General features: G+C 38.9%; 1 protein-coding gene and 2 pseudogenes across 1 annotated transcript; 2 read left to right on the top strand and 1 right to left on the bottom strand.

Moving 5' to 3' along the window:
- Positions 1 to 632: 632 nt before the first annotated feature.
- The window catches only part of LOC139706175 (dnaJ homolog subfamily B member 6-like), a 61,630-nt pseudogene continuing 42,656 nt past the window's right edge, over positions 633 to 19,606 (bottom strand).
- Positions 8,703 to 16,720, top strand: LOC114107420 (serpin B9-like). The gene is made up of 6 exons (XM_027954827.1): positions 8,703 to 8,870; positions 12,185 to 12,322; positions 12,913 to 13,030; positions 14,413 to 14,555; positions 15,458 to 15,613; positions 16,316 to 16,720. The coding sequence occupies exons 1-6, from the start codon at positions 8,703 to 8,705 to the stop codon at positions 16,718 to 16,720; spliced, it is 1,128 nt and encodes a 375-aa protein (XP_027810628.1).
- Positions 9,131 to 9,828, top strand: LOC139706073 (ubiquitin-like protein ATG12 pseudogene; annotated as a pseudogene).

Raw genomic sequence — 19,606 nt, 5'->3', positions numbered from 1 at the left:
AATATGTCACATTCCTCAGAATACTATCTGTTTTCTGTAGGAGAAATACAGGCAGGAAATGCTAATAAAGGTTCCCTGAAGGGGAATATTTGTGATCCTTATAAAGACCAGTTTGCAAAACTCAGGGAGATAAGGATCATTCCCCCTAACCATGACTTCTGTACTAAAGTGACCTAGAGTTGTCATGGACCAAAGTGACCTCGAGTTGTCATGGTGGGGACTTTAAAATCTGATGTCATCCTGTTTTCAGTGAAAACTCAAGAGGTGGAACTGGGTGGGATTTTTTTAAACTTCCTTGGGATGGCAAGAGAAGTGTGCCACCCTTCTTTCCTGAGAGGAACCCCCTCACAAGACAGTGTATTCTTTTCCCTTTTTCTGTCCCTTCTAATAAACTCACACCTGTTACTCTGAGAGACATGTCTTAAATCTTTCTGGCACAATTGTTAAGAGTTGGGGTTTGAAGAGGGGACTCTGAGACTCCCTCAGCTTCTCAGCAAGCCAGTGCCCTATAACAACATCTTCCAAAAAGAGTTCCTGTTAATCCTCACATGGTGCTGGTGATAGTTTCACATTTCTGTTTTTAATTAATGACTTGTTATCCTAGCTTTGCAGCTACTCCTTCTCATTGCTCATTAGGAACTGTGGCCGTCTTCTCTAACTTCTACTTTTTCTTCACCATTCTTGACAAATCTCTTTGTGGTGATTATCATGTCATTTATTAGTTTTGCAGGAGTTGATATGAATTTGAAGTTGCCCATCCCATGACTCCAAGTGACATGGAAGCAAATGAATGAGGCCCCCCTGACCTAGAAAGCCAAGTGAAATATAGGCTGTATCATACCCAGAAAAATCCACGTCCAAAGAGTGTTAATCTCCTAAAAGCAGAGAAAATAACAGGCACAACATGGCCTCTTTTTTCCAAGGCAGCCTTTTTGTTCCCCACAAAATTCTCAAATGGCCTTCAAACAAATATAACAAAAATGGGTCCCTTCCACCAAAATATTGCCTGAAGTCATCTTCTGGATTCAGGACTATAAATTCAAATTCAAATGGACTATGAAAATGATTTCCACCATGTCCTTCTTTGCCACATTTGACATACATGTCTCATTTTTAGCATCTGAAAAATTCCTCATGTGTCTCAGTCACTTGTTGGAATTTGCTCTCTGGGTCCTTTTTATTCTCAGGGTTTTTATCTGGATGCCACACATTAGTGCCAGTTTCTGACATGCCTTCTGGATCCCCTTGGGTGAGTCATGTCTCTGCACACCTGGAACTTCCTACCAACACATTGTTTTAACAAATAGTTGGCACATATTTGAAGTCTCTGGCGCAGGCAGCAGGAAGGACAAAAGGGAGCAGTGGACCTCCTAGCTCTCTTCATGGCTCCTCCACTTTCCTCTCTGTTCCTCTTTATTTTTCATCATCTATAAATTACTTATAGACAGCTTGGATGATTACAATGATCTGTATTAGGTGCTAGACTGTAATAAATATCCTAAATATTTTCTCATATCCTTTCTATTTTAAAAAAATATATTGCTGAAAATGGTGTTGTGGAGATAAAAGTTGGGTACATTTTGAAGCTTCTCCCAAGCTGGTCTCCAAAATGTTGTGCCAATTTTCACTCCCATGGACACTACCATTCACACTACTAACAGGGGGCTGACTTATTTTTTATGAACTGAGCTGTACAGTGTCTTCTCTGGCTCTTATTTTGGACTCACAGTTCACAACCTGGTAGACAAGCCATTTATAATACAGCTTTCACTCAAAATGTACCAAGCTAGACCATGTTCCCCCTTAGACCACATTCATTTTAGGGGACACACATTCCAAGCACTTAGAGGAGACAGGCAAGTGGATCTGCCAAAAGAAAAACAAATCCACAGAACTCCAAAGCTTGTAACTGAAAGTTTTTAATTCATTTTTTCTCTAATTTTTAAAACATGTTCTTAAAATTTTATTAAGTATAATTGACATGATAAGCCTTTAAATGTATAATCTCATGAATTTCAACATTGTATTCTCCAGTAAAACCATCACCACCATCAAGATAATGAGAATTTTATTACACACAAAACATTCCTCCTTTGAAATCCCTTTGTTTAACTTTCTGTACATCACTCCACTCACATACTTTCAGAAATCATGCAACTGTCACAGGATAAGCCTCAAGAATATCCCCAGCAGGTAGGAGGGGACCTCAACTCAGCTCAGGCAGGTTCTTGACTTACACCACAGAAAGAAGTTTCAGGATCCATCAAAGACAAATGTGGGAGAACAACCTCACACATGACTGAGTCACACTCCCTGACTGGTGCTGAGGCCTTCAGTCACAGAAATGTGGCAGAGTTTTCCCTATCCTTCTTGGGTTCAAGGGTCAGTGTCTTGTGCATGGCTGTGTCTTGCTACAGCCCCATGGGTGAAGCTATGCCACCTGTTCCTTTGTAATATAAGCCCTTGCCCTGTTTAGGATAGAATCTTCCATGGAAGTGCCTTGTATATGTCCCCTTCTCTTACTGTGCCCTTAAGTGTGGCCTACCCAGGTGTCAGTCAATCTGCTGACAGTGGACATCATGAAGATAGACTCAGTCCCCTGAAACCTGACCCCTTGCCTCATTTGAATAGTTTCTTCTCAATAAAAGGGGTCAGTGTGTGCTCTCGCTCTCTCTCTTTCTGTGGACACTTAAGGTCACGGGAGCCAGCACAGTGACCCCAATGAAAAAGGTATTTGTGTCTCTTGTGGTTATTTCATGCAGCCCAGTTAGCCCAGTTCAACTGGAGTAACCCCTGAGCCTTTTAGTCATGAGAACAGAAACCCGGCAGACAAACAAGTAGAAAATGATTTAGGAAAGCAACAAGATTTATTCAAAGGAAGCAAACAATAGAGCAGGATACACACCCAAAGAGAGAAGGAGTATAAGTGCTCCAAACTGAGGCATGCATTGGATTTTCAGGTTCCTTCTTTTATAATTTTACAGAATTTTAATTATCAGGTATTTTTGTTTTCTCATTGTATTTTTATCATCACATATAAGAAATATTATTATTAGATTTTGTAATTATATATATATATTTTGTACTTGCATATGAGGAAAAGACCATTCTTTCTCCCCTGAATTGCAATTGCAACTTGGCCAAAAATGAATGGATCATTTATAATGGGGCTATTTCTCTGATATTTGCATTGCACTGGGACTCTGTCAGCAAGTAGGTCATAACCAGATAAGAACACTTGATCCCTTATCAGAAATGTGACCCAAAGTAAACTGCCCTTATTTTTTCAAAGCAAACACAGTCTGTTATTGTGTTATTAGCAACAGAAGTTGGACTAAGACATGGCACACAGTACAACTGGTGCAGAGGCATCTAAATGGCTCAAACATCAGGTCATCATTAATCTCAGGGGCTACGATTAGAACATGTCATTCTCAGAAAAAGAAACAAATGAAGTTTGAACCCAGAAGAAGGGTGTTTTCAGTCTGCAGAACTGCTCAATCCTGAAAGAGTCTGTAGTTAATCTATCAAATATAGTTATTTCAAGTCCAGTTAAGACAGCTTAAATAGGAAATGTGAAAGAAGTAGCTTCTATAACATGTAAAGTTGGTAGAAAAAGAGACACCCACTCTAGGAAGGGCATCCCAGGTGCATGAGTGGGGAAAATTGGGTCCATCAGTCTCTGTCTCACAGAGATGGTACAGTCAGTCATCTGACATGTTACGTAGTGGATAAATATTTTAACCCTGGGAAAATTTAGAACTCACCCAGAGATGAGGAAGTAACCAGAACTCCTGTAGTTAAAAATTTGGTGTTCAAAAACTCAGTAGTAAATTAAATACTAACCCAAATTAAAACTAGGCAAAAGCATTTGAATGGGCATTTCTTTGAGAAAGATATTTAATAGATCAATAAGAACATGAGAAGGATCTAGATATCATGATGCATTGGGGAAATACAATTGTGAAAGCTTTAGTGAAACATCTCATCATGCCCATTAGAATAGCAACAAACAGACAATATCATGAAGAAACTGAAACTCTCATTCCTAGTGGGCATTTAGATATGTGCAGTAGTTTTGCAAATTAGTTTGGTAGTTCCACCAGAAGTTAAATACAGAGTTATCATATGAACAAGAAATTTCATACTTAGGTCTATATTCAAGGTAAATTCAAGAAAATATGTCTACACAAAAATTTTACACAAATGTTCAAAACAACATTATTCTTAACAGACAGATGATGAAAAGGACTCACTGCCTACCAATTGATGAAATTTAAAAAGGAACATATATGCACTCAATATTATTATGGATATTTTTCCAACACAAAAAGAGATAAATGCCCATACCTTGAACCAACGAGGATAAACCTTGAAAATATCAGGGTAGTAAAAGAAGGAAATAAACAAAATATCTCATATTGAATTATTCCTTATATGAAATGCTCTCAATAGGCATATACATAGAGAAAAATATGGATTAGTCATTGCCAGAGCTTGGGGAAGAGGGAGGAGGGAATGGAGAATAATTATAAATGAGTATCCCATTTGTATTTGAAGTGATGCAAATGTTCTGGACTCAGACAGTGGTGACAGTTGTACAGTTCTGTGAATATCCTGAATTGTAGGATTTAAAGGGGTGAATATTGTTAAACCATAATTTTGAGATGGAGAAATCTCTGAAATACATGGGTTTATCAAGCTGTGCATGTTGCTAGCCTGGTCCTAGGGCAAATTCCCTAAGTCACTAGCAGCATTACCAGGTAGCAGCTAGAAATGTCCATTGGATCTAAGGATATTTTGTCATAAAAATCCTGGGAGCAGGAGGTGAATATTACTTTCATTAAGTCTACAATGGATACAGAGAAGAGGGATATGACCTGGGATAGGAAGAGAGTCAGCAGAGACATGTTTCTGTAGCCTCTTGGTTGGCTGAGTCTATAAGCACAATAAAATTTTATCAGGATGGCTTATCTTAAAAACATGGGGAAAAAATACACTGCAGTTATTTATTTTATTTTATTTTATTTTGGTTTACCTTGAAACTATCAGTTAAACTCTTATCTTTCTTTCCTCCATCCTGCTGGTAACTGTATTTAGAATGTCTCAGATTCCTTCTCTTATCAATATTATGGTATGCATTTTCACCTTTTAACAAGCATTATTTATCTGTTTAATTGCTTGTTTATTCATTTATTCATTTTTGTATACAGGGAATAAAGCCAGGGACACCTAACCACTGAACTACATCCCCAGACATTTTCATTTTTTAATTGAGTCAGGGTCTTGCTAATTTGCTGAGGCTGGGTTTGAACTGTAGATCCTCCTATCTCTGTCTCCCTAGCTGCTGGGATTATAGGCATGTGCCAGAAAATATAGGTGTTATTTTAAAAATGGCATGGCACCTTCAATGAAAATTTTTTAAAGCCCTCATTCTCGGGGTCATGTAAATGGAGGGGTAGCACCTAAGAAAGTGTGCCTGATAAATGTTTTGCCTCACCCTAATTCAGGCACTCAGGAGAGAAAACTAATTTTCATTAATTTGAAAAAAGACAGTTATCGGCTGATGGACACACTTGAGGTCCTGAGCCATTTTGATTCAGTCTCTGTTTCTGTCACATTGCCCATGAGAAGTAGGACTGCTTATAAACCAGTTCCACAGCCTAAGCACAAGAAGTTGGAAAATAGCTCAGCTGCTCAGATTTAGGACACCTATGTTCTCTATGAGAGTACCAGACTGGTAATACTGAGTGGTGAAGAAACTGGAAAACAAAATTTTTATTTTTATTTTTGTGATGCTGGGGATTAGCGCATATGAGGCAAGCACACTACCACTAAATTATAATACACAGCCCATGGAAAGAACATTTTTTAAAATTTGTTTTTAAATAATTATGAGTGCATAGTAAGTATGCAAAAAATTATTTAATTGTAGCAATTTCATACATGCATGTAAAGTACTCTAACTGAATCCACCCTACCTGTAACACATTCTTGTCCCCCTTATACTTTTCCCTCTCCATTACCTTCCCAATTAGTTCATCTTCAAATTTTATGTCACTTTTTATTATTCTCTAGATTTCACATATGAAAGAAAACATGAGATCCTTGTTTTTCTGAGATTTATTTTGCTTAACATGATGTTTTCAAGTTTCATCCATTTTCCTGCAAATCACATTTCCTTCCTTTTTATGGTAAATAAAACTCTACTGTACACATATACTTACTACATTTTTCTTTTGATGAATTTATCTGTTAATAGGCACCTAGGCTGATTCCATAACTTGGCTTTTGTGAACAGTGCTGGGACAAACATGGGTATGCAGCTGTGTCTGTACTATGCTGACTTTGATTCCTTCACAGGTACACAGAGAAGAGTGGTATAACTGGATCATGTGGTAGGTAGCACTACCTTTAGTTCCTGAAGAAACTCCTTACCATTTTCCATAGTGGTGGGGCTAATTTACATTCCCACCAACAGCATATAAGGGAAACAGACACATTATGGCACCCTCATAGAGAACACAGGTGTCCTAAATCTGAATCCTTCCTTTGCATCAGGCAGGAGGCTCAGAATACAGACATATATGACTTTCCTTCCCTAAAATCTGAGCCTGTCATTCTGTCTTTGCTTTGTGTCAGTAGGGAAGCCCAGAGTTGTAGATTTTGTATCCTTCCCCAGTTCCCACTGTGTTTTTCCCAGGGGACTTTGCAGCCTGCCTTTGGTTGTCAGTTTCAGAGCGCTTTCACTTTCAGAATCCTCTAGAAAACATGCTTTGTCCAAATCTCCCCCAATGTCTCCCTTGGTGTTCCAGTGAAAAGCAGTGGGTGACAGAGGCCAGGCTAGAGGAGCAAGAGCAAGAGGATTAGTGACCTATCCCTGGTCAAGGAGAAGTCCCAATCCCCTGCCATGATTCAGGTCACACTGGATTTCTTCCCTGAGGCAGTGACTTGCTGATTGGAAGGCAGGAATTCCCACAGCCAAACAGGCCTGATAAAAGGCCTCTGGGAGTGCAGAGGCCCCAGAGGCACAGCTGTGGATCCTGGTCCTGTGATTCAGAAGTCAGTACCAGGCTAGCAGCACTGAGACCTGAGGGAGAGACTGTGTGGAAGGTGGCAGGTGAGGACTTCTCTGTTCAGGGTCTGAAGTGACAGTGGACCAAGGCAAGTTTTAGAAACCCCAGGCCACCACTTGGAAAAGGGATGCCAGAGGCTGAGATGAAAAAAAGATAATCTAAAAAGTCAGTATTATTGCTGTGTTTAGAAAACAGCTTCTTGGGAGATCATGGGGGTCAGTGGTGTAGAGGGATCTCGCTTAGGGCTGGTCTCAGAGAAGGGGAGAGAGAATTCAAGAAGGCAAAGACACTGCACAGCCTCCTGGCTTCTCTGCTTGCCTCTTGGCTGCCCGTGGCTGGCCCTGGACCTCACCATAGTGGGTGTTCATGCTCCAACACCACTCCCACCACTGGTCTTATTTTCACACCTGTCTTCTCTCCTTAGGGAGCCTTACCTTTCTCTGTGCTTTTAAAATCTCTAGTATACAGTTCAAAACCACAGCACCCTTTATTTATCTGAGATTTCCCCCTAATTGATGGAGCTCTTGCTATTTCCTGGGCATGTTTGCAGGTGCTTAGAATCAGGATGCCAGGCAACTTTCCTGCAGAGAGCAGCCAGTCTTGTGGGTCCAACAATCAATGAGACAAGGAATTACAATAAGGAGGGATGAGTCAGGTTGGGGGGAGGTGGGAGCTCTAGACTAGGACATCAGAGGCCTCCTGATGCTGAGCCTAGGAGGGAGGAGGGAGTGATTGGAGCTTGGTGACAGGGATGGTGTAGGCAGTGTTTTAAGTTGGATATCACTCTTTGCCAAGGCTCAGAGATAATATGGGGGGCTGGGGGGATAGAGGTGGAGGCTGTGACAGAGGTGGACAGCATCAAGGGATGGGGCCAGGCAGCTGGGATGCCATTTACAAAACACATTTTCAATTCTCGCTATGGCTACTGGAGATTTAAGGGTGAGGTCATAGGATCAAGATAGCACTTCCCTTTCAGTATTTTGTGTGTCTATCCATCTGGGTTCCTGATGGAGGGAGCCTATGTTCTGAGGCTCCCCAGCCCACTTGATTTGCATTTTAGTGAGCAGGGGCTGATGGTACTGGGGATCTCAGGGTCATGGAGGTCAGAGGCTCTGCAGAAGAAGCATGTGGTTTGTAGTAAGCACAGGATCACAGGGGCTGGAGAAGTGGAGTGGGGTAGAATGATTTGGGAGGGGGCTGAGGCAGGCTTGGACATAGTTTTGGGGGGATCTTTGAGAAATGGGAAGGAGTCAGGGAGGTTTCCCAGGATCTAAGGCCCTCCCCTGGTGAGGGAGGGTCTCACTGCATAGAACTGTTTACACTCCACTGTCTCTGGCTTCAAGCAGCACCTCCTTGCTCTGGCTTTGACTACTCACTCTTCTTTCTTTGATCTATCAACTTCTGTTCTCCTCAGCATGCTTTTCTGCTCTTCCTTTCCTAGACAGTTTGATGTTCTACAGACACCAGCCCCTTCTCACATGTCTAATCAGCTCCCATGGCTTTCACTGGTACTCTGAAATTTTCTGAATTCACAAGAAAAATTAAAGCCAAGCAGAGACCACACACAGTGTCCTCAGCCCCATTTCATTGTGTTTCTCTGTCTTCTTTGCCCCCAGACCCTGAATCATGGATTCACATTCAAAAGCAAATGGTGCCTTTGCCATCCAGGTTTTGAAGATGCTGTGTCAAGACAGACCTTCACAAAATGTGTTTTTTTCTCCCCTGAGCATCTCCTCTGCCTTGGGCATGGTCCTCCTGGGAGCAAAGGGGAACACCAAGGTCCAGATGGCTCAGGTAAGCTTTCCTGTCATCGATAAAGAGGGACTGGTCTGCAAGGCTTGTCTCCTATCCCCTCCTTGATTTTTTTCAGAACTTTTGAGGAAGGAGGGGTGAGCCTGGACCATTTCAGGGAGGGGGTACAGGAGGAAGGGAGGGAGAGAGCTGAGGAGTTTCCTCCAGTGAGATGTTGTGGGGCTTGCTTGCAGGGGTTACTGTGTAATCTCTTTTTCATTTATAACTTTCTTGTATTTGTAAATTTTCTCTTACAATTGCTGATGTCTGTCTATGTTGGGTAGATATGTATGCTTTTTTTGAAAGGATCAAGTCTTGGACTCATTGAGCATTTGTGTTTTTCTCTAAACTCCTCAGGATTTTTTCTCACCCTTTTCTAAAATTGTGCATTGGGAGTTTTGTTATATCATTATTTCCTTTGTAACATTAAGATAATTGATTGTGTTAAGCTATTTTTAATAAAATTATTTGGTGTAGTAATACAACATTCATATTATTTTCTAAATTAAATAATTGTTGAGAATCATTCTTTAGAAGAAAAGAAACATTTTTAGTGTTTACCTTATTGAGAATCATCAAGGTCTGTGTGGAAGCTCTCTTCAACTGCTGCTTCTGGCATGAAGGACTTACGGATGTCTCCCCAGATACAGCCACTCCACAGCGCCCTCCTTCTGATTCAGTCTTGTCAGGGAGAGGAGCCTTCCAGTGGCACCAATATAAAAATGGACATCCTACTAAAGGCTGTGGGGCACGCCTATCATGAAAACAAAATGTGGGTTGTAGAGAGAACCTTAACCATGCAAGGACTCATTCACTTCATCAAGATGTTCCTTAAACTTGTGGCCTTGGAACAGTGTTCACCTATGGGAATCAGTCCTTTGCTCCTCCCCCAGATGAGGGATGTTTGGGCAGTGATGGTAAACTGGTCCTACAGTACTGCAAATCTCAGGCCTGGACATGAGCCACAGAGGAAAAACAACTTGCTACTCAAAATGGTGTTTCACAGAGGAAATGGTTCCAAGAAGATCTAATGCTTGTTGTGAAAAGAGACTTAACAGATATGAGCTACTTAGCATGTGTCCACTGTGACTCATGTTTATGCATAAGAAAATATCTGTAGAGTGAATAGACTAACAAAAATATGAGTATGTTAACACACAAATATTACTGAAAGATTGCCATTCCATTACGCCTGTTGCTCCTGCCTGTTACTACTGTTGTTCCAGATCCGCCTCCAAGGTTGAAAAGACTAAAGCTACATAAACCAGTATTACCACTTTTCAAAATGATTCAAATTGACATTGTGCCAATTTCTTTCATGGTAAAAATTAATTTAGTAAAAGGTTTCTCTTTTTGTTTTTAACTTATTCAGGAAACTTCAGTTTGTGTGGGATATAAGATGTTTACATTTTTTTCTCTTGAATTAACGTGTCAAACCAAGTCTCCTTGACCTCTTAGCTGAATGCCTTATATAGTCCAGTAGAAGGCAATCCAGCTGATACAAAGGTTTGGCAATTTGGTTGTACATCTTTACCAGGTGATAAGCCTTTTCTTGTTATTTTCTGGCTAATATTTACCAAAGCAATCAGGTATGTTGACCAACTGGAAGACTGAGAAAATAAATGTTGTTAAATTTAATTATTTGGGAAATGGAAGTAATTTTACAAATTCTAGAAAAATTAGTTTTGTAGCTTTTTTCAATACTGTCATTTAAGATTGCGTCCCAAAATTGTGCTGTTCTGTCACTTATTTATACAATGTCAAAAGCCAGTGCTGAGTAATCCTAAAGATGAAAATAGACAAGATGTTAGTTATTTGATTGCTACATAGGAGAGTTATTTCTTTAGAAATTATTTTTAATAATTAGTTAGTAGGTTAATTTCCATGTTGTTGGTATTTTATTTGTAGTGTTGTTGATTTTTTATTTCAATCACTAATGTTATTGAATATAAATTGTGTCATTTGTGTATTTCAGAGTCAAATGAAACTCTTCTTGTGATGTAATATGGCACCTTTATTGAAATATAAAGTATCATATAATATACATATATTATCTTTCTCTAGGGTACTGGGTATTTTATTTTTAATTAATTTTTAATTTGTTTTAATTATACATGACAGTAGAATGTATTTATTCACTTTGATATAGCATACATAGATGGGATGTGATTTCTCATTTTTCTGAGTGTAAATGTTGTAGAATCATATTGGTTATGCAGTCACATATATACGTAAAGTAATAATGTCTGTTTTATTCTACTATCTTTCCTATCCCCACATCCAATCCCCTCCCTCCCATCACTTCCCTCTACATAACCTAAGGTAACACTATTCTTCTCTAGTGCTCCCTGCCTTATTGTGAATTAGCATCTTCATATTAGAGAAAACATTCAAACTTTGATTTGTTGGGGATTGGATTGTTTTGCCTATCATGATATTCTCCAACCCCATCCATTTACTGAAAAATGCCATAATTATCTGAAATGAGAATGGAAACCCCTGCTTTTTTATGCAATCCATGAGTGATAAGTTTTGTTCCCATCCTTTCACCTTCAGCCTGTGGATCTTAATCCATAAGGTGAATCTCTTGAGGACAGTGTATTGTTGGATCTTGCTTTTTAATCCAATCTGCCAATCTACATCTTTTCATTGATGAGTTTAGGCCATTAACATTCAGGATTATTATTGATATATGATTTGTGTTCCCTGTCATTTTTATTTATTTCTGGGTTTTGATTTGTTTTAGTTTCTCCTTTGGTTGAATGTTCCTTTAGTGCAGGGTACTGTTCAAGAACTGATTTATTCTTATTAATCATATTGCTCATTTTTTACTCTTATTTCCTTTTAAATATTATGATGATGATTGCATTCCTGTCCAAATTTTTGTTTGGATTTTTAGTTTTTTGAACTGCATCTTCTTTATAAATAAATAGAGGCAAGTTATTTTAATGTTTGAACTGCATTACTTTGTACATAAATAGAGGCAAGTTATTCTCTATTTCTGACAAATTTATGGTGTCTGTGGGATGCAGGACTTAACAATAGTCCCTTTTCTGAACTTATCTTGCCCCTTTCATTTTTTTCTATTGTTCATCTATAAACTATGCAGAGAGCTCTGTGTCATGCAAAACCCATATCTTTTTTACTCAGGAGTTTCCTGGCCCCTCTCTCCACCTATCCCACCAGTGTCACTTCTCAATGACAATCAACTTCCTCTCAAAGGATAAATTTATGCAGTATTTGAGAAAGAAAAAGCTTGCAAATTCTTGTGGAGATCAAGATCAAAACTGAGAGAAATTTGTTGCTTTCCTTCATAGGCACTGTCTTTAAACACAGAGGAAGACATCCATAAGGGCTTCCAGATACTTCTGACCCAAGTGAACAACCCTGGGTCAAAGTACTTGCTTACAACAGCCAACAGGCTCTTTGGAGAGAAGACTTGTGATTTCCTCTCAGTAAGTTGAATCAGCAGAACAATAGAAGTTGTATTTAAAACACCTGGAAATATACAACCCAGAAGAGAGACCCTAGAGACCAGGCAGGATAACACATTTGGGAGGCTGTAGCAAGAGGATGGAGAGTTAGAGGCCATCTTGGGCAACCTAGTGACACCCTTCTCTCAAGAACAAAATGAAAAACTGCCTTGGGACATAGCCCAGTGGTACAGCATTTGCCTAGCATGCTCAAGGCCCAGGGCTCAATCCCCAGTACTGAAAAAATGAGCAAAAACAACAACAAAAAAAAAGAACAATATTCTAGAGAACTTGAGAAACTCACAGCAAACTATTTTTAGTAAAGACCCCAGTTCTACAATCATAACATATTATTTCAATTTAGGCAATGTCTCAAATTTCATTTATTATCTCTGGTTTTTCAGGGCTCAGAAAATATCTACTTACAAACTAAAATGTTTCACCATCAAGTAGCTTAAGATTTGATCATGTTTTTAATTTTAAGAAGAGCCTAAAGGTAGCATTCAGAATGATTTGAAGCTCACTGTCATTTTATTTAGCAACCTGGTCACCTGAATTATTTCTCTCCAAAGACATTTAAGGAGTCTTGTCTTCAGTTCTATCATGGGGAGCTGGAGCTGCTGTCCTTTGTTGAAGATACAGAGAAGTCCAGGGAGCATATAAACGCTTGGGTCTCAAAAGAGACAAAAGGTCAGAATTATAAGTTATTTCACTTTCCTCCCACCCCACCTCTGTTCTCTTTGCTTCTCCCCTCTACCTCTTCTCCTCATTGCTAATGTCACTAGTGTTGCAGACCCATCAGAGCAAGGTTGCCTGGCTGAGCTTCTTGGTGCCTGTGAACCTAGTGGCTCACAGAAGATCTGATCAATGCTCAGGTTTTCAAAACCAGAGGATTAATGCTGTCTGTTTTCCCAGGGCCAGAGTGGCTGATGCAAGTGTTAACAGAAACTTGTGAGTCAGATTTCCCATATAATACTTTACATGTCACTGGCCTGTATTGTTTACACAGCAGGTGACTCTCATCTATGAGAACAGATCAATGGCCAGATCTTCCAAGTCATGCCCTTGGCCCTCCTCTTCCTGGGGGTCAGTTTGGACTTCATTTCTCCCACTTCTACATGTTAAGATGACTTCTCCTACTTCTTCTTTTCTATCTCTCATTTAAGTGCCCTTCATCAGACTTGAGAAGACTAGACTTAGTCAACTACAGAGCCTCTATCAGGGCTGATCCATTCCATGATTGAAAACACCCTGCTTATGAGGTTAAAACATACTCATTTCTGTTTTAGAGTGTGACAAGTTCTAACTTTAGTCCTCAAGATCAATAATGGTTTGATATTTGAACCAACCAGGCACTTATACACCACTAGGAACATCCCTATTTCTGCTAACAAATGAGATAGTAAAAACTAAAGGTAGTACTTTTCACTATTTCTTCTTGGAATATTTTCTTTTTGTGCCCTCTAGAGGCAGCAAATTAGCAAGGATGCTCTTAGTTCTTTGGAACCATACCACTTGATATACAGGGAAAGAAGGACTTACTTTCACCTACCCAAATCATCATCTGTTCCAAGGATTCCAGGTGCCAGGAGGATGAAATCATAATATCTTTTCTGTAGTTTCCAGAAACTCCTTCTGTCCCTGCTCTGGAGCTATTCAATTCTATCTGCCCCAGGAATATTGTCAGGTAGCTGTACAATGTTAGAACTGGGCCTGACCACAGGGCCTTAGACCTGACACTGCTCTTACCCACAGCAGGTAACATCAGCTCCTACCCAGCCCCTCTCTCCTTTGCTGCTTGTCTTCTTCTCCAACCTGGTGTCAAGTTTCTGCTTTGTCCCAACCTGCTTTCCTCCAGTGACATAGAAGTCTTTCACTATCTTCAACTTGGTGACTTTTCCAGTGTCTGTCATCATGAATACCAGTCATGCTAAGATTTTTAACTTTTATACATATCATCCAAACTCAGCACATTTGAAAACAGAATGTTTGGATCTCTAAGACATCGTATCATGATTATTCACTAAGGATTCAGAAAAAGCAACTGATAGATTTTGTGCTTGTCTTGAAAGGTAAAATTCCAGAGTTGTTACCAGTGAACTCGATTGATGAGCAGGTCAGGCTGCTTCTTGTCAATGCCATCTACTTCCAAGGAACATGGGACAAGCCATTTGACAAATCATGCACAGAAGTAAGGCCTTTCAAAATAAACCAGGTAGGGAGAGACTTTCAAAAATTATGCTAGTCTGATGAAGAAATTAAATAAAAAAATTAACTTTGTAAATGTATAAGTGATTAATTAATAATTTCAAACTTATCTCATTTAATGAATTTTAAACTATTTGAAAAAAAGGCTACAAATAAGTAATACTTCCTGTGTATTATGGTTTACATCCTGTTAGCACTCTAACTGCTTCTGATGAAGTCTCATACATGTATTGGTTTCATCTCATTCTGGACACAAACATGTTCCTATAGACACAAGTTGCTTACATAGAAAGCAAAAAGAAGATATATATATATATATATATATATATATATATATATATATATATATATATCAGACACAAAACAAGGTACAAACAGGGGGTGTGACAACACACTTTCTAAATCAGAATTTAGGAACTGATTCAAACATCAAACCACTGTGGCTCAGTACTAGAGTGGTCATGTAGTATGTGCAAGTCACTGGGTTTGATTCACAGGACCACATAAAAATAAATAAAATAAAATAAAGGTATTGTGTCCAACTACAACTAAAAAATATTTTTTTAAAAAATCTTGCATTTGAATTATTGTTAATCATAACTTATTATAGATTCAGCATTCACCATATTGTATCATTAAACGTGAGTAGCAAAGGCCTTAGTCAACTGTGAGCTATAACTTTAATTTAAATAGATATTAGAATACTTTGCTAAATTCTCTAATCCCTTAAAATACAATGTAATGCAATAAGGAAGCTTATATGCATTAAGCTCCTCCCCTTATTTATAAGGCGTGTTTCAGATAACTATTTATTAATTTATAGCAGTGCTGGACCACAGAAGGGTTGAGAGGTTTTTGTCCCTTTTCATACTCTTTTAAATGCTGTGCTCATGTGGTCATTCCTCTCAGAGAGATAAAAGGCCAGTGCAGATGATGTGTCAGAAAGCCAATTTTAACTTCATCTACATCAGTGATGCCCAGACAAAGGTGTTGGAGCTGCCCTACGCTGGCAAGACACTGAGCATGATCATCCTGCTCCCAGATGAGAACGTGGACCTCAGTGTGGTGAGTCAGGAGGGGCTGCACTCCTTTGAACTCAGAATTTCCATGGGAAGAATTGGGTACACCCTGTGCCTTCTTTCCTAGTATTTCAAACCAGACAGCCCAAATGGCCCAGCCCTGTCCTCCTTGTTTCCTTGTGGTATGATCCCTATTGCAAGAGAGTCAACCGTCCTCTCAATGGTGGCAGTGCACTGTGATGACCTAAAGGGTCTCTGTGAGCAGAGCAGCTCCCATGGGCTTTCCCTCTCTCCAGGTCCCTAACTGTGAGGATGAGTTTCCACAAACAGTGCCACATTCCACCTTAGACAGATGTCCCTGTCCTGGAGAGGCTCACACTGAGAGCCCTTCCTTTTCCCAGTCTCTTTTGCTTGCCAGCAATGGTTCATTGTGTTAAAACTAAACCTCATTCAAACCAATAAATACCATTAGAAAAGCACCACTGAGTCAGCATAGATGCTTTTCACAAATAAACATGTTTTGCTAGTGGATGGATAAGGAGGGGCAGCCACAGTCTTCCTGCAGGGAAATCACATATGGGATTGCACGTGGGGTGGTGGACAAGTCAGAGCTCTCATAAGCTTCTGGGCAGCTGAAGGAGCTACCCATCCTGTGTGGGCAACCAACATGGAATGCTCAAGGAAATGTCTGTGTGTCTATAGATACGTGCCATAGTCTGAATATGAACTTGTGATTCTGGTCTTTCAGGTGGAAAAAAATCTTACTTTTGAGAAATTCACAGCATGGACCAAGGCAGCCTCTTTGCAGAATATTGAAGTAAAAGGTCTCTTTCCAAGATTTAAACTGCAGGGGAATTACAACATGGAGTCTGTGCTTCAGCGTTTGGGAATGGTTGATGCCTTCCAACAAGGCCAGGCTAACTTGTCTGCAATGTCAACTGAGACAGACCTGTGTCTATCCAAAGTTGTGCACAAGAGTGTCATGGAGGTGAATGAAGAAGGCACTGAGGCTGCAGCAGCTATAGATATTGACACAATCTTTGACTGCATATCATGTGCACCAACATTCCATGCTGACCACCCCTTTCTTTTCTTCATCAGGCATAACAGAACCAACACTCTTCTGTTCTGTGGCAGGTTCTCATGTCCCTAAGGGTTGTACTTCCCCACCATGGAGAATTTCCCTCTTTCCATGTCCCCCAATTCCCTTTACAGTTCACAAGGATGGGCCTTTAGGTGAACACCAAGTAGAAAAATGAGGGCAGCGTCCTAAGCCTTCTGAACCACTTGCCACTGTGATCTCATGATGCACCACACTCAGCTGTCCCCATACGTCCCACTCATTTGTACCACAGAACTAGGTCATGGCCAATAGACTGTCCTGATTCCCTGTTGTACTTAGGATGCGTGCAGTACAGAGGCCATATGATAGCTTGCAAACTTTCCCTTAGATGGGCCCAAACACATTTCCCACTCATTCCACATGCATTTCCTCCTTTCCTGGAACTTCAAACTTGTCACACACCTGCCTTAGCCTGAACGCCTCAATAATAATAAATGCTGGTATATACTGTTACTACCATTCTAGTTTAAAGAGAAACAACAAATTTTAGTCTGGAGGTTGTCTCAGTGGTAGAGCGCTTGTCTAGCATGTGTGAGGCACTGGGTTAAACCCTCGACACCACATAAAAATTAGTATAAATAAAATAAAGATGTTGTGTCCATCTACAACTAAAAAATAAATTCTGTTCAAATGTCATCTTCTTCAAGATGTTTTCCCATTCTCCATAATCAGATGTACATCTTTGAACTTTCACAATAACTGCCCATGATAGTTGCATTGCTTATTTATTAATCATTTTTATTATTAGTCTTTTGACTAGACCTTAAAATCTTTAAGATTTGTGATTATATTCTACATGCTTTAGTGCAGTAATAAACAATTTGATCATATATGATCTCTGTAGTATGGATACAACTAAATACAGAATAGCAACTTTGCCCATTGCTAATAAAACAAAGAGACAGCATATAGGCAGAAACAGGTCAGTTATTAGCTTCACAATTTGCCTAGAAATGATCTATAAATGCATTTTCCACTGGCTACTTACCATAAAGTGTAAAGAGAGCATTAAAGAAAATTTATTTGTTGGTTCCTATCATATGAAAGATGCTATATTCTATTTTAGCAGGGCCAGCATATGGAAAATAAGGAAATTAAATGTTATTACAAAAATGAAGGAGTTATGAGATTCTGGTTAAAGAGAATACCAAATGAGAATAACATATATGTAAAGAATCCAAAACAAAAAAGCAGTTGTTATTAAAGTGCTCTAAGTGCATGTATGCATATAGGGTTTTTTCCCGTGTTTATTTTTAAACAATGGAAGTGTCAAAAATTAGGGTCAACTGTGTTAGACTAAATTACATTATTGTATAGACTGTATGGAATACAACTGTATTATACTTATCATAGAGAAGCATAATTTGCATCATATTATGGCAGTTTATACTCTATGAAAACCTTCCAGGGTCCCTTTATATTGAAATATCCTATAAACAACTAGACCACCAGATGATGATTGTACAATAGTAAGTGTTTTATTGAATAAAACTAAAGAGATATTTTGAATAATAATTTTAAAAAGGAAAAGAAAATGTAAAATGGTACTTAGAGCTCTTGCTTTCTAAGTACAAAATCCCCTGCCCAATTCAAGGCATCTTAATCTCCATCAAGAACAACAACAACAAAATAAGTTTTGTAGTGCTGTTAAATCTATCATTATGAATACAACTGGTGCAAATTGGTCAAACAGAGTCAACAAACACATGAGTATTTGGGGAACATTCCATATTCAAATGACAATAGTCATATAAACAAATGACCTAATTTTTATTCAACTCTCATTTTATAAATCAAAAAGCATATATTACCATATTATTCTGTCTCATAAGTAGAATTTGCTGTAAGTAAAGAGGGGCACTCACCTCTCACAAATGAGTTAATTTAAATTTGTTGGTAAGATAAAATTCAGAATGCCTAAAATTAGCCAGGAGCAGTGGCTCACACCTGTAATCCCAGTGGCTCCAGAGAATGAGGCAGGAGGATTTTGTGTTCAAAGTCAGACACAGCAAAAGCAAGGCACTAAGCATCTCAGTGAGATCCTGTCTCAAATAAAAAAGTAGGGCTGGGGATATGGCTCAGTGGCCAAGTGCCATTGAGTTCACTCCCCGGTAACCCCACACACAAAAAATAAATAAATAAGTTAATAAAATATCTAAAATTGTTAATATTTTTCCCCAAGTTTCTGGCCATTCAGGATTATATTTATCTCTGTTAGGTGTTTAAGATGGAATGTCCATTGCTTTCTGTTTTAAGTACAATATCAACTTTTAGGTTTGACAAAGAAATAAGGTGTTAACTATGCTGGTCTGATATCTTGGTTTTCATGAGTAATCAAAAAATGGGTAAATTAGGTAAATATAAGAAGGTAAAAGTTTATAAATGGAGATAAAACATGTGAATCATTTATATATTACAACAATAACAAATCAATTGCTAAATATAAATTCAAGTAGTCTTAGCTTCCTGATAAAAATATCTATTAAGTGTATTTTTATAAATGATTGGTATGTAGGAAAACAACTTACTTTTGCTCTTCCCTGGATATTTAGTTAAAAATAAAGCTTTAACGAGTACAGTGGCACCTACCTGTAATCCAAGTGGCTAGGGAAGCTGAGGCAGGAGGATTGCAAGTTCAAAGCCAGCCTCAGCAATTTAGCAAGGACCTCAGCAACTTCCTGAGATCTTGTCTCTAAATAAAATATAAAAAGTACTGGGATGTATGGCTCAGTGGTTGAGTGTCCTTGGGTTCAATTAAAAAGGGCTTTTAAGAGTTAATGTTCAAATTAGCTTGTGCAGTTCTATACAGAAAGAAAGAGAAAGGGAGAAAGACCCTAACGTGTATTTTGATGAAAAATTGAAAAATGTAGTATTGTATCTTATTAAAAAGAAGTAATTTGTCTAAATTTTAAAGAT

This window comes from Marmota flaviventris, chromosome 6 (genome assembly GCF_047511675.1).
Source record: "Marmota flaviventris isolate mMarFla1 chromosome 6, mMarFla1.hap1, whole genome shotgun sequence".
Taxonomy (NCBI): domain Eukaryota; kingdom Metazoa; phylum Chordata; class Mammalia; order Rodentia; family Sciuridae; genus Marmota; species Marmota flaviventris.
Note: the sequence above shows the minus strand (reverse complement) of the source record. Positions and strands in the feature narration are given on the sequence as shown.